Source organism: Physella acuta, unplaced genomic scaffold (genome assembly GCF_028476545.2).
Source record: "Physella acuta isolate Inbredline_101_S28 unplaced genomic scaffold, ASM2847654v3 ptg001669l, whole genome shotgun sequence".
In the NCBI taxonomy this organism is placed as follows: Eukaryota; Metazoa; Mollusca; class Gastropoda; family Physidae; genus Physella; species Physella acuta.
The window spans coordinates 180,645-197,401 of NW_026733182.1; the positions used below are offsets into that span (position 1 = coordinate 180,645).

Here is a 16,757-nt window from a genome sequence, read left to right on the forward strand (position 1 = left end):
GGGAGGGGGGTTAGGGGTTAGGGGAAAGGAGGGGGGGTTATCGTCTTTAACGACTTACTGATAGTGTTTTAAAGCAAATATTTTCAGTGACAGCAGTAGTACTATCGAATTCACAAATTATGAATTACTGAAAAGTAGAAAATAAAACAATAGCGGCGTATCTTATCATATGATGATACGCCGAGGGTCGGCTCGTTTGAATTAAACCTTCTCCTCGTGGCAGTTTTCCAAGCCAAGGGGCACGACTCAATATATCTCTCGGTAAAAATCTCCCTATTGATTCTCTCCCCTTCTTAAAATTTAGAAGAAGAAAAAATAACTCAGGATATATTGTAATTGTGCCATCATTTATTAGAGGGGTCGGTGTCGGTTTTTATGACGATGTGTGATGATAGCGATAGGGGAAAGGGGGAATGAAAATAGGTAAAAAAAAAAAAGGCTGACGTCATTTTTGGATGGAACTATAGCACGTTTGGCACAAGCTACTTTAAAAAAAAAAAACCAAATGTAAAATGTTTTGTCGTGGATGTCTACTACACGTTCGGCTGTCTAGCACAGGAAGTGAAGTACACCTTCCAACCTGACGGTCCATGGGGGCAGGTGAAGTAGAGTTCACCTGTTTTAGTGAACGGCATATAAATGGATATTTCCTTTAATCAGGTACCCATCAGAGTTGGGTGGATTCAAAGACCCGGGATTCGAAATTCGAAACTGCCCCTTCTTGTAAGCTATACAAAATATTTTTTTTTAATAAGAACATATGCCAGAGGCATTTTATCATTACTCTAGATCTGACAACGAACTGAGTAATTCAATATAGGGCTGGTAAGTAGGTCACCAACCAGTTCTCCGGCTCAATAAAACTTGCAGGAGCCATAGAGATGGTTGGTGACCTACTTACCAGCCCTATTGCCACACTACAGCAGCAAATTATATTTATTGTTAATAAACCAATAAATCAACATAAGTGTCTAATCCGGCTCACCAAGCCCTTCATTGCTGATTTCATCCACATTATAGCCTGTTTAATAATTACAAGCAGTAATATTTTCACTTGGTGTAACAGACTGTATTTTTGGTATTGTTTATTTATGTTATATTTAGGATGAACTTGTATGAAAGTAGAGTACCTGGCCAACGTAAGACTGCGAGCGACGAATCATGTTTTTCCGCACTATTATGCACATTTTGTTTTGGCGTTAGCTTGGTGCGCAATTCTTTTTTCTATGAGATTCTATTCTATTTTAAAAAGTTTAAGTATTTAAAATGGATTAAAAATCATAACTATATCCCAAGTTCCCATCCCTTGTTGTTTTATATAAAAATATTCGAGAAAATTTAGGGGAGATCACTCCCAGTTTATTTTAAATAATGCACCAAAAACAGAGAAATAAATGATTTTCTTTAAATATATAATAATACATTACTATTTGAATAACTGCAAAGGAAAGAGTGGGTCGCTTCTTAAACTATATTAAAGGCATTCAATAGTTAATAAAAAATGACCCACGTTTTTCTTTACAGTTATTTAAATAGTAGTGTTTTATATATATTAAAGAAAATCAAACATTTTCTCCTTTTAATGCATTATTACATAGAGGCTTGCAATTAAAACGTTTTTACAAGCTTTTATTTAACTCACTTCCTCTGTCGACAGTCTGTCGTCAGTCTAGATGGAAACGCAGGAGTGAAAATTCGGACAGTTCTACTTGACCGATACGATTCACAGTTGGCACGTGGTTCAAGACATGAAGACAATGCAATCTGAATCTAAATTTGACTTAATTGGATGCCTAATTATTTTTTTATGAATTAATTAAAATTTGGACTGAATTAGTAGGCATGTCTATCCAACCACACCACATACGTCGTCACGTTCAATCAGGTTTAATAGCTCCGCTATCACGTTCAATAGACGCGCAATGGTTTTTAGTCTTGTAACACTATTGCAAATAAAACATGTAAAGTACTGAAAAAAAAATTCATAAAAAACGTTTTAATAACAAGCGTTTATGTAATGATGCACTAAAAAGTAGAAAATAAATTATACACTACTATTTAAATTACTATAAAGAAAAGCGTGGGTCTCTTCTCAAATATTAGTAAAGGCATCAAATAGGTACTAAAGTACTAAAGTGACCCACGATTTTCTTTATAGTAATTTAAATAGTAGTGTATAATTTATTTTCTACTTTTTAGTGCATCATTACATAAAAGCTTGTTATTAAAACGTTTTTTATGATTTTTTTTTTGTTATATCGCTCACTGATGTTAAGGGAGAGAATGAAGGATAGAAAAGGGGAGCGTAAGGTGGACTAGACAGTGCCTGTATAGAAGAATATAAACCGTCACCATGTCACTATGTTTTTTATTCGTGAATTATCTTTATTGTTATTATTCCTTAAGGATCTATTTTATTGCTGTAAATAAAGTAGGAAAATGAAAGAACTGTTCATCGTCTCTATTGAAGAAAGAACTCACAATAAAAACGTATTGTCACATCATCAAATACACGTTGTTACACGTGGTGTGATTCACCTTGGTTTGTTTGTTCATGAAGTCATAACTTACTAGAAATTACAACCCCCTGCACCCGCTCGCTGCTATCTCTCTCTCCCCCCTTCCCCCTTTGCTGCATAAAACTGTTTTAAGCTGAATTGTCCCAAATGCCAGCACCCAGAATAAAAGCCCCCCCCCCCCCCAGTCCCCATTTTTCTTTAAGTTAACCGTACTTCTAATTTAACAAACAGCAAGTGTTTCTTATTAACTGCTTGTCTGTGTATTATACAAGGGAGCGTTTATTTTCTACACAACGATTAGAGAATCCTGCGCCATTCCACTCCCACTTCCTTGTTCAAGTTCCTGGTTGCTAACCGTCTACACAATGGGGCGTCTATGTGCAAGAGATATCACTGTGTCCTGTACTGATCTACTTTACAACTCGTGGATCTATTTGCCAGGCATATATTAGGGCACTCAATTTCTTTTCACAGCGTCATTAGTTAGATCTAATAATACTTAGAAATATGCAAGAACTTAAAAGAAAAATATGTAGGCTTTATGTGTTGTTTTACTAATTACATAGAGAATATGTGTAAACAAGATTGGGATACTGTTGGGACAGAGTGGAGACAAGCTCGAGATACAGTTAGCTGTTGGGACAGCAAGCAAAATACTTTTGACAGATGTATTTTTACTTTCTCATATACGATGTATAGAGGAAGTATTGTAATCGTGCAAAAAATCGAAAACGAGATTAACAAACTCTATGACAACTGTCATAAAATGTGTTAACATGTGTTAGCGCTGTCCTAAAGAGTGTTAAAATGTGTTAGGCCAGGTATATAATGTGTTAACGTGTTTTATGGTACTCATATAATGTGTTAACTTGTGTTAGGGATGTCATATAATGTGTTAACTTGTGTTAGGGTTGTCATATACTGTGTATCTCTTTCTGCTATGTCCTTTCATTCATCACTGTTGCTGTTTCTGTTTGTGTCTCTAATTCAGTCGGCTTTCAATTTTATTTTTTAACCTGAAAATGTAAACGTGCGATTAAATTGTGATAAAATGTCCTGAGTAGAAAAAAAAGGTAAAAAAAAATATTTAAAAAGAAAATAGTAAAACGGCAATTTTTTGTTTCTCGGTGGGATGGGTTAATGGGGTATTGGCTATTAACTCGAACTAAAATAGATTGCGGGTAAAAGAATAATAATATAAATGGATGATATGTGGAGTAGAAAGAGACGAAAATACTCATACGTTCTTCCATTTTAAATAGCTATATTCACAGCAGTCTTCCTACGATTCCTATTTTTTAACAAATAATTATTTTAATTTTGTAATTTTGTACAATTGTATAGACATGATTATAGAGTGTATGTCAGTGGCGGAACTAGAAAAATAGGGCCACCCCGCAAACAAAATTTTTTAGGCCCCATATATATATATATATATATATATATATATATATATATATATATATATATATATATATATATATATATATATATATATATATATATATATATATATATATATATATATATATATATACTTATATATATACAAACACAAAATACGAACATATATATATATATATATATATATATATATATATATATATATATATATATATATATATATATATATATATATATATATATATATATATATATATATATATATATATATATATATATATATATATATATATATATATATATACATACAAAATACGAACATATTTCTCATTGCTGGCCTGTTCGGGTTTTGAAAAAAAAATTCAATTAAAACAAATTACAACACCATGTCATGTGTGTAAGTGCATTAGTGTGTTTTGTGAAAATCAGTTTTATTTTCTTTCGGCTATAAGTATAAAACCTCAAATTAACTTGTCGGTCAAAAGAATATAAAACATGAAAGCTTGGTATAAGTTATGGTGTCTCGTGTTATGTTTATTTATGTTTTTTGTATTTTATTATTAATTTTAAATATATTTCCTTTTTATACAATGGCATTCTTTAGTAAGTAATTAATATAAAAATAATAATTTTGAGAAGTAATTGTTTTTTAATTTGTTTAGTGCAAATCTATTAAAAGGAGCTTATGAGCACCCCTATGTGACTATTTAAAAAAAGGGAAATAAGTCATCGAAGTGGCTTTAACGTTTGCTTATCTTTGATAAGTTTGATTGTAGGAGAAAGAGGACTCGGCTTTCAAAATTCTTTAAAAACAAAGGGAAAAAGAATATACAACAGCGTCAGATGGTGTCTATAGAATAAAGAGAATCCAACCGCAGCTACGGTAATCTTTTTACAAAACTACCAATCAAGTCAAAAATGCAAGAAAATTTTTAAAATTTTGACAATTAAAAAAATAGTTATGGTCGGCTGTGGGCCCCTAAATTGCGTGGGCCCCCCCGCATTGCGGGGTCTGGCGGCACTGTAGTTCCGCCCCTGGTGTATGTACATTAATTATACGAAGAAAGTCAAGGTGGATAATTACTACCTGAATGAGAAAATTTTGACCTAACATATGTTGTTTGAAATGTGTGGTTGTTTACTAATTAAAAAGTAAATACCTATATTCGAGTTCTGTTTGAACCATAATGAAGTCATGAAATCTTAACTGTAACAGTTATTTAGCTGTTTGAAAATTATTCTTTGAATGTTTAAAATATATATACATATATATATATATATATATATATATATATATATATATATATATATATATATATATATATATATATATACTGACATAAGAACTTTAAATCGCAATGGTTTTGTTTACATCTATTAAATATTTAATTATTTACGGCAATTTGATGATCCTTTTTGCAAGTTGTGTATTCTTGTTATACTACTTTTTTTCAAATGGGAAATAACTAGCAATTAAAATCGTGCCTTTGCATGCACTAGCTTTTAGCTAAACCCCTGATTTTTGTACTCTATAATTTATTGTGTAGCCAATTGTTATCATAATCGTTTCCTGTTTGTGCCCAAGACACACAAGGCAGATGAAGTAGAGTTCTTATGTTTCAGAAACCTTACTAGAGTATTTGGTAGATTTCAAAATGGACATTACTAAACACTCCATCAACTTTGCAAAACAATTGAACATCAAAAGAAGTCACAAATAGAAACATCACAAACTACATAGTTTATTATGACAGAAAGAAACACTAAATGAAATGGATAAAATAGAAATAAAACTAGCCGCAATACATGCAGACAAATTGAAAGGAGCGCTCATTAGAAGTAGAATGAATACATTAGGCAGTGAAGAACCCTCACATAACCCTCCTGTCCATGACAAATGACCTCAGGACAAATGATCTCAGACAAAATATCTCAGACAAAATATCTCACAGCAAAATTTTAGTGGTGAACACGAAGATTTTAATTGTTTTGAACATTTTTTATTGGCTGTCACGTGGTTTTGTTTTTTATATTTAATATTGCTTATAGGCCTACATAATTTTTATGTTTGCCACATAAACTTATTATATTGCACTAAACATTTTAAAAATTAAAATTCCTAATATTGTATGCGAAGACTAAAGACATTTTTCGATAGACAGCGTTGGTGGTCTTGCCAAACATGAGACAAAACTGTTAGATAAATTAACTTAAATGTTTTGTTTTCAAGTTAAATAACTATCTTTAGCCTGAAGTGACCCTGGGAATTATCCCTAGTTTTAATGTCTGATGGAAATTGTTTTAAAATGAGAAAAGAATTAGTTATTTCCTTTCAACCGTATTAGCCACAGCTGTTTAATTTAAAGGCACCTGTTACGTATCCAATGTTCAGCCAACAAAAACATTAGCGCAATGGGGTTTTTTGGCAAGGGATGAGGGAACGTTAAACAGTTTAAAAAAGATATTGGCAAGGTTAAGACTTAGAATAAGCCCAAGTCATGCGCTAATCAAATTAAAGCTAGCTTGTATGTTGGTTTTGACGAGTGACGTAGCTAGGATTTTTTCGGGCTCTAAGAAAAAAATATTGATGGGCGGCGTCGCCAGTCATTAGGCCACAACATAATAAATGTTGGCAGAGTTTCTTTCAGACATCTCTTCTGAGGGGCGAGACCCTCCCCCCCCCCCCCAAGAAAGTCTACCTCCCCCCTCCCGAACGAAATGGAATTAATATAGAAAATATATACTTTTAACATTGTCAGCCTCCCTCCCCCCCCCCGACATTATAGTCCGCCCCTCCGAAAAGTGCCCAGAAAAAAGTCTGGACAAAACACTAAACATGGGCAGCGAAAAAATTGACTAATACTGAAGTCCACATTAGGGAGAGGTTTTAAATAATATTAATATTGTTTGCATTTTGCAAGTCCTGATTGTATATGTATACTGTATTACTAGCCGTCCGGATTTGGCCCTGTACTGGCCACTGTAAAAAACATATCTGTAAAGGACCATGACTTGTGTGTTAATTAATCATCACATATTGAGCATTGCGCCGGTTTAGGTAATATATTACTTTTCGAAAAAACCCTAACCACAACCAAACACAACCAACCAAACCAAAACACACCAAAAAACGCAAACATTACACAAACAAAAACACAAACACAAAGTAAACACAAACACAAACGCAAATAAAAAAGCAAGCGAAAACAAACCAAATCCAAACACAAACACAAACTCAACCACAAACGCAAACCCAAACCCAAACACAAAGAAAGCACAAACTCAAACATAAACTCAAAGTGCTCACTCTCTAGCCCAGGGCGCAAAATCGCACCGCCTGACTGAAGTTAGTAAATGACTATAGAAACCCAACTTATTCCTAGTCTTTATCACTCACTTAAACGAAAATAGGCGCCATAGCTAACTCGGGAAGGTCCTGGGCCCCGAATAGCACCCTGTCGGGGCGCCGGAGGACGCCCAGATTATATTTAGTTAAAGATTATAGAAACCTTTCTTATCCATAGCCTACCGGGACGTCGGTGGACATGTCTGATTCAATTTAGTGAACGACCATAATACCCCAAGCTTATACGCAAACGGAAAGATAGAGGTAAACATAGAGTGCATCTAGGAGCTGGCTTCTAAATTGTTATTGATTTTAAAAAATAACTGGTAAACAGTACGTTCAGTGTATAAAATAAATTAAAGGCATTATTTAAAATACCTACCACATTGCAATAGATCAATCCACGCTAATAATGTAATTTTTTCCCAACACCAAAACAAAGTAATAAAAAGTAAATTTTCCCCCGATGTAATGTTTTTAAAGGGAAGTAATTTTGTTTCCAACATTTTCGAGGGACATAATGAGTGCTGAAAGACTAAAAGTTAATATTTTCAGACACAATTAGGATTTTTGTGAAGGGTGATACATTTTCTTTAATTTTGTTTACTGTACATGCCGTCAATGAACACTATAAGTTTGGAAAATGAAAATTGTTTTCTAACACCTTCCATATTAATTTTATACCATTAAATTTAGACGATTAGCACTTTAGATTATATAACACTATGGCGATGAAGTTTATTATTGTTCATCTATATCTTTGTAATAAATAGTGTAGCCGTGTATTTTTAACACTGCTGTAAATTATTTGATTTTGCAGCTTGAAATTAGTTTTTAATCCTATGTGTACCCTTTTAGGGGTCGGCTCCTGGGGCGGTAGCTCCTCTACCTACACCTCTGCATTCATCAGTTCTATGAGCTGTAACCTTGAAAATAAATGTGATACATTTCTGCTGAGCGAAGCAGTATTTTTTTGGACTGGATTAATTAGTCGCAAAATTATACTAAAATCACCGATCTTGAACAATTCGTTTAATCGCTCATGTAAAAGATTTAAATAAAACGCGTAACTATTGATTTTAGGTCTGCGCAAAAAGTGAAGCCTGCTGCACACAACGATTCGCGATTATGACGTGAGTGTAGGCGCACTTAGGTTAACATGTAATTAAATTATTACACTAATGAGTAATGTTTCGCTTTAAAGTAGTATAATATTCCCCTAAAAATTCTACATTTTAGGAATGTATCTTTTATTTAAATAGATCGAATAAAACCATATTTGGAAGCTAACGTGTTTTTTTTTTTAAGTTTGTTTACCAAACGTTTTCTTCTGTTACGTATAGGATTCAATCCCCATGTATTCTATAGAAGTACCCTAATAAGGATTTGAAAATATTGCCTTTTTTTACAAAAATGTATTAAATAAATAAGATCTGGCCAATTTGAATACTTTAATGATAATATGTTTATCTCTAATTTGTTGATTTGTATACAACTGTTGATCATTGAATAACCTTGCTGGTCGCAAAATGGTTAGTTAAACATTTGAATCTGTAGTACCTCTTTTTCGGCCCGTGTCTCAAAACCCCGTGCCCCCGGGAGAAACAACCTTACCCAGTTTTTGTTATGGCTGCTCTCACAATTTCTTTGTTCTGTTTATCAATTGTTTCTCTTTGTCTGCGTTTCAGTAGCGAGTAATTTGGGGTTGCTGACCTTATGCTCAACCCCCAACCTGGAGGACCATGGTGCTTGCTTTCGTCTGATCCCTACCCGCGCAGACCTTCCCAGCTTGTCTGAACCTGTCAGGAGTTAACACTCCCGCTGGTATAGCTCTGGGGGTCGTTGGGGTACACAAGGTACCAATCCACAAGTCAGGAGGAGGAGAGGCAGACCAAGAAAGACATGGAGACGTGACCTGGAAGAAGATATCAAGAAGATTGGATACACCTGGGGACTTGCCCAGGACAGAGACGTCTTGAAAGCTCTTGTCAGCGGCCTATGTCCTAGTAGGGACGACAGGCAAACCTACCTAACTTATCAATTGTAATTTACAAAGAAAAGACGGTTTGAAAATTTTAACCAGAGTCATTCTTCCTATGTCCACACCTAAGTTTGAAAGAAGGCTCTAACTTGTCTGGCATACCAAGAACATCTATCGACGATGATACACGTACACACGGTCATTAAAATAATAAAACTAAGCTTGTTTTTTTTTTACATTCTTTGTTATTATTTTTAAATAGTCTGTTATATGTACATTTAGCACAGAAACCTATGGGAATGGAGATTAAGGGGTCGGGAGCTAAGTGTTTTAACGTGACCTCCGCCCGTTTAAATGTGCAGTTAGTTTAGTCACGTATCTTTGACTCAAGTGCATCTTTTTACCTTCTCGTATACAGAGTATAGAGAAAGTCTCGTAACCGTGCAAAAAAAAATCGAGATTTTTACAAATCTCGAAGTTTTACACCTCTCTGAGTCGAAAAAAAACAATAGTTATTTTACGATCTACAAGCAGTTATCAACTAGCTACTTTATTTTTAGAAATTTTCAATAAAAAACTGCTTTATGAAAACGTTGCTTTGAAAAAGTTTTTGCTTATTATTATTATAAGCTGCCAATGTTTAAGATTCACAAACTTTTACATTCATTTCAATCATTTGCCTTCGTTATTAACGACTACATTTATATGCTTCTAATAAATATTCTTCTTTCCTAAAAAATCTTTGATTTTACACAATAACACATTTTAGTTTAATTTTAGTTTGATATTACAAACAATAAGGTAGTTATTGTAAATTCAGAAAGCCAACATTTCTTTTTAAGTGTCTGGGTCCTATCAAAATAAAAACTAAAATTCAATTAGCAAAGTAAACCAAATTACTCAAATTTAGCATTATCATTTAAACTAGACAACAACATCTGGCAAGCTTCCTCATCTTGTCAACAACTTGCAACAGGTTTGAAATTCTCTCATAAAAATGCACATATTTATTTCCGGTCGAGACATCGGAATTAATAAAGATGAGGTTTTAATGCGTTTTAAGTGCCGGTTGCATTTCGTAACATGGTGATGGGAGTGTATATATGCAAAGCAAGGGCTCTATCTTTCAGTGGAAACTCAACAGTAGCACAAGGACAACTGATAGAGTAAATACAGCAATAGTCTTGTCGTCTGCTTCGCTTTAATCTTCATGGTAACTGTTGTATTTCCTATCCATGATAGCGATGTATTTTTTAGTTTTAAAAAGTGTCAAATATTTAAAAAGAGTTTACAAAATTAGTTAGAGATTTGAGTTTATTTTGAACAATACACACTATTTGGATAACTGTTTTCACTCTCTACATCTCCTCAGACGTCGGCAGTATATTTTAGTTGTTGATTCAGTTTTATATAACATGGCATGAAACAATTTGATTTTCATGAAATAATGTATCTTGTTGTAAAAGCTATAATGCTGGTTATTTTATTGGTTTTCCAATGCATGTTATTTATAAGTTTTTACAATGTATGTAATTTTAAAGTTTCCACAAGCAGATAATTTTAAAGATTTCACAAAATGTGTTAAGAAAGAAAACATTTTTATTTCGCATCAAAAAATTTAAAGACGTCTTTTTATTTTTATAGAATTCATCTCCTCATAGTGCCGTGCTATAAACTGTTTTATTCTAGTCATTTGCAAAGAAGATTAAAAACAAAAACAAACAAAAATCAAGAAAAAATACACCATAAAATCTCATATGTGTAGAAGGCGCACGCCAAGTATAGAATTCATCAAGATCACAAAATTTTAAATAACTTTTTAGAAAAAAAAGAACTTTAGTCTAAACTACGATATTAGCCTACTTTCAAAAGATTTAAGAACGTTGTAGTTCGACATGAAATCCCTGATATGTTTGCCACAGAGTAGGCTACATCAGTTTATATTATATGTTATAAATCAAATACATGTGACATCTATAGGATATTAAAGAACGCAAGTATAGAGGAATCCAGTATTAAAGAGATTTACTATAAATGGAAAAAATATACTTTATATTTTAACGAATTTTGAATGAAAACTAAATAATTGGAATTAGATTAATGCTATATCTTTGAAGGCTACAAGATTATATTTTTAAAACAATATAAACATGAGATCATTTTGTTACCCAGATGAATTGGCTTTTGGTGACCCAATGCGTGGTCTACCTAGCTGCGGCTTCCGTACATGCACAGTCGTCAGGTATCACGTTTGATGCTGTCCCCCAAGATGGCGCTGTGTCTTTAAAATGCGCTGTGTCTGGTTCTGGAACTCTCTACTCCGTCTCCAGCCTCGTGATTGAGAGAGAAACATCGGTAAGTCACTTCTCGTTGCCATAGCGGACGTGCTGGTTTTAATCTCTGTCATTTTAAGTTGAATATTCTTCTACCGGACTAGCTACTACATAACGTCATTACCGTAAGATTAAAAAAAATTAATGCGTTGTATTGTGGGAATCTCTCATTTGCATCGAAATGGGCACAAGACGACAGATCCTTTTAGAACAACCATCCTTCCCTGTGAAAATTGTATCGTGTCAAGTCGCTGCAAAAAGCCGGACTCGGTCTCATTTTCAACTATTCTCTCTCTAAACTTAATAGAATTATTAAGGAAATTAATTTTTTTAAATTTTCATTTGCCGAATAATTTAAGTATCTATACACAGCCTGTATATTTATTTGCTTTGTTTAATAAAATCTATGCTACGTTACTTAAGGCGAACAACTACCAGCTGTTACTAAAATACACGAAAGGCAGCCCCTCAGAGTTCAGCAAACTTCTGACGTCAAGAAGTGTCAAGATGGCTGCTACGAGTGGCGCACCATCCACAGTGCAGATTACGGTTGGCGTAGCAGACGGCAATTTCAGATGTGTCGTCAATGGCCTGGCTAAATCAGGGGCAAGTACTTTGGTTGTTCTTTAAAGCAAAAAATATTTTAAATTGTTAAAATCTATATATATAATTCTCTTCTGGGATACGCTAAAAATCAAGCTGTAAATGCACTCCCTACCTCCCCACCCCTACATGGTCTTAGTGAGCTGTGTTCACTCTAAATGTTTACAAGCAGAGCCGAATTATGTGACGACTATTAGGCGCAGATAATTTAGTTTAAAACGATTTTAAACGTAAGGGGGGGGGGGGGTTATGGTCCTTAACGAGCTACTTATAGTGTTTTAAAGAAATATTTTCAGTGGCAGCGTTGGTACTGTCGAATTCACAAATTATGAATTACTGAAAAGTAGAGAAAACAACAACTAAATAGCGGCGTATGTTATGCCACGGGCCAGCTCGTATGTTTTAAACCTCTACTGATATGTATTCCATTTTCAAAACCTTTTTTTAAATTAAGCTTTAGTGGCATCACATTTGTATTAAAAATTCATAATATATTGAATAACTAGCGTACCCTTCCCCGCGCGATGCCGCGGGAATAGAAGAAAGTCTGACGAAATATATAAGAAGGGTTTCATCCATGCGTTACCAATACTATATTTTTTGACGCGTGACCTTGTTTTTTTAAAAGTGAGTTATTTAAATGTAAACGATGCCTGCGCTTGGATTATAAATATTGGGACACGGTTTACCTACACTACTGCATGAAAACCTTGAGTATACGTTAATCACTCACTAAAATAATGAGGTAGAACACACTTCGGTGACCGCACATGTGTCAGGCACGTAGAGGGGCGCTCTCTGGAGCCCCTCGATTACACTACCGCAGAGGCGCCGCGTACGGCCCCTTGCTCCTTAAAACTAACATAGGCGCCATAGTGCTCACAGTACAACCCAGAGCGCCACATAGCATTCTGAAACAATGATTCAGATTGCGTCATTCGCTAAAGTTACACAAATCAAGAGGGTTTTTTCTTTTACACGTAGAAAAAAATTTGAGGTGTTATAAACATCAATGATATTTTTAGCATTACTAATGGTGTATTATTAGAAGCTCGATCTCAATTTTTGATTGGATAGTATAAAAATAGATGCTGATTGCATCATTTGCAAAGTGACGAAACTGTTTAGATTTTTTTACGGACAAAAGGAAACAACCCAGTTAATAATCTAAACTTGATTAATTTATCTGATCATTAAAAATTGCAGGGCCCTCAGCGGCCCATGTGAGCCTTTAGGGGCAAAACTGAAATTTTTGTCCGCAGCCAAATTGCACCCTACCATGGCCCCGGCGGACACGCCTGAATCAATATAGTGAGCGACTGTAACGCTACCATTTTATCCATTGTTTATAACACTGTTTAGAACAAACGTAATCGCTATAGCGCTCATGGGAAAGACCAGGGTGCCAAATCGCATCCTGCCGGTGGCCGCACATGCGAAATTAAATAACACCTCTTCAGAAACTATCTCGGTATTCATCGGTATTTATCCTCCCTAAAGTTTTATGGCACTCTGATAAACGGTGTCGAACCGCATCTGACTTTCATTTTTTTTTATTTGTCAAATATGGGAGAAAAATCGCACCCTCCCGAGGCGCCGCCCTTGCGAAATTACAAAAGATTATATTACAGAAACCTCACATGGCGATCGGATGAACGGTGTGAAACCGCAATCGACTTTTATTTTTATAAACCGTATATAGAGAAAAATCGCACCATCCCCGGGGCGCCGCCCTTGCAAAATTAAAAAGGATTTTTTTTCAGAAACCTCATCTGCTCATCTGCAGTGTGTTAATCAACTCCCCAAAGTTCGATGGCGATCGGATTAATGGTGTGAAAACACAATCAACTTTAATTTTTATATACCGTATATTGAGAAAAAACAAATCGCGCCCTGTCGGGGCGCCACCCCTTCGATTTTGAAATTTTTTGTTCGCAGAAATCTCCTCAGGTGTATTCTCGGATGAAAGGTGTGGTAATGCATAAAAGGCAGATAAACAGACACACACACACAGACATACATTTATATATATATATATATATATATATATATATATATATATATATATATATAATATATATATATATATATATATATATATATATATAAAGATAAATAGATAGATTAACTTCTACAGGGTTCTGCGAAAGGAGAGGCGACTGTGACCGTCTCATCTCAACTAGAAAAAGATTACGGAGAATGCGGGTGCACTGACATGATCTCCATCCTAGAGGACAAATACGACAAGAAACTCAACGAGATTCAACAATCTGTCACCGCCACCACCAACAACTACAACATCGGCGGGGACGGGGGGCTGGGTGGTCTGGATGGGGATCAGCTGCTCAGGTAAACAACTGTAGGCCAAAGGTAACGCCGATAGGACACAGGTACAGCCTGAAGGTCACAGGTACAACCTGTAGGTCACAGGTAAATACTATCAGACCTCAGGTAACCAACTGTAGACCACAAGTACAGCTTTCAGACCTCAGGTAACCAACTGTAGGGCACAGGTACAGCTTTCAGACCTTAGGTAACCAACTGTAGGGCACAGGTACAGCTTTCAGACCTCAGGTAACCAACTGTAGGCCACAGGTACAGCTTTCAGACCTCAGGTAAACAATTGTTGGCTACATTTACAACTAAAACATAAAGAATCTGGAGTTCAGCTTTTTGGGACTTGAAAACAATTTAGAGACGAGTTTTTTCATGTTTACCAGAAAGTGTGAAGTTACTTACTTGAATCAACAGACGAGGATTTCATTCACAAACACACTTCTTGTTTAGAGACAAAAATGTTCATAGTTAATGGAGAGCTGAATATGCGGTCTTTTTAAAAGTGAACTTAAACTTTAATATAGTTATCTTATAGTTTTTTAACAAGAAATCTATGTCATTACTTTTTTGTGTGTAAATTTATGTGTGTAAATAATGTGAATAATCATTTCCTTGGGGGAGCCTTGGTTTCAAAGGTTACATTCATACTTTCTGATTAACAGGAGCACTTTGGTGTCAATGCTTTAAATTAAGTTTTATAGGAGCATCTTCTGTGTCTAAGATTGTATTTCTTTCTCTTCTACAAAAGCAATTCGGTGTCTAATGTTAATTTTTTTTTCTGTTGTACATGAGCACCTTGGTGTTTAGGGTTATATTAATTTCTCTTCTACATGAGCAATTTGGTGTCTAAAGTTACAATATTTTCTGTTTTACGCGAGCACCTTGGTATCTAATGTTACATTAATTTATCTTCTACAGGAGCACTGTGTGGCCAGAAGGGTACTTCAGCCTCCTCCAACCGGAAACCGGCTGCCCTAGCATGGGCTTCTCCTTCCTGGACTGGAAGACCGACGGGTACCGGCAGTTCCACACCGAGTCCACGTCCCCCCAGAACCAGGACAACATCACGGCCAACGCCCACTTGAAGAAACCCTACCAGCTGAAGACAGGCAGCAACTACTTCATCCTCCTCAGCTTCTGCACTATCGCTGGTGGACATCAGGGACCGAACTGGCCGACCGGCTCCTATTGTGTCATGATGTACGCCGGTGTCTGCCCGCCGGGGTTCCATGACGGCAGCATCTACTGGGATGAGGAGAACAATCAATACGGTGGGAGGTACGGTGGTTACATCCCGACGGCCGGATTTGGCGCCGATTCCAGAATCTACTACTGCTGCCGCCGAGACGGCAAGCCGGAGAAACCAATGTACCTGCCGACAGCGAAGCCGTTTTACCTGTTTCGGTTCGGTGGGGTGTGTCAGCAGGTGGCCAACATGAAGCTGACCCCCGAGACCATCGTGTTCGACACGGAGGACACCGGTGGCAATAGCGACCAGTATTTCGGCGAGTACCACCCGGATGGTCAGCTCAACAACGTAGTTCTCGAACTCTGCTACTACACCAGATAAACCCCCAAATATGTTGTTTACGTTAGAGTTTTCTTGTTAATTAAAAGGATTAAATTAATAAAATTCATTCAAATTAAATCACAGCATTAAATTAAATATATAGAAACATAGTAAAATTTGTAAACGCAAAAAAAAATTCATTTGAAACCGAAAAGTTATTAAAGTAGCTTTGAAGATTTATTTCCTGTCTAATTGTTTTAAAACTACATGTTGTGGTCATTTTAAAAAGTACTCTAGTACGGCTTATTGCTGACATTCACAGCATGGGATAAGAGTGTAATTCAGACTTCGCTGACAATGTTTTACGTTAGAAAGCGCGATGATCTTTAAAAATGTGAAGTACACACATTGGCAATTTTTAAGAAAAGGGTACGATTTAAAATTTGAATTGTAAACGTAATTTAAATATTTAAATTGTAAAACAGTTTAAAGTAAAATGTAAATATTCTAGACTATAATTTGCTAAAATTTGAATATAAAAAAAAAATATTGATTAGCAATGTTGTCGGCAAAATCAACTGCGATGATTTAAATATAAAATATAATCATCTATATATATAATTATCTTATGGGAGACATTAGAAAACAAGCTGTAAGCGCGCCTTGCAGTCCCCTCTCTTCCTCTCTAGGAAGTCAGGTGAGCTGTGGTTCACGTTAAATGTTT

At 35.3% G+C, this 16,757-nt stretch overlaps 1 protein-coding gene across 1 annotated transcript; it reads left to right on the plus strand.

The window, feature by feature from the left end:
• The first annotated feature begins 14,349 nt into the window (after positions 1–14,349).
• On the plus strand, positions 14,350–16,093 carry LOC131929751 (uncharacterized). The gene is made up of 2 exons (XM_059286099.1): positions 14,350–14,535; positions 15,442–16,093. The coding sequence occupies exons 1-2, from the start codon at positions 14,402–14,404 to the stop codon at positions 16,091–16,093; spliced, it is 786 nt and encodes a 261-aa protein (XP_059142082.1). The 5' UTR covers positions 14,350–14,401.
• The last annotated feature ends 664 nt before the right edge of the window (positions 16,094–16,757 follow it).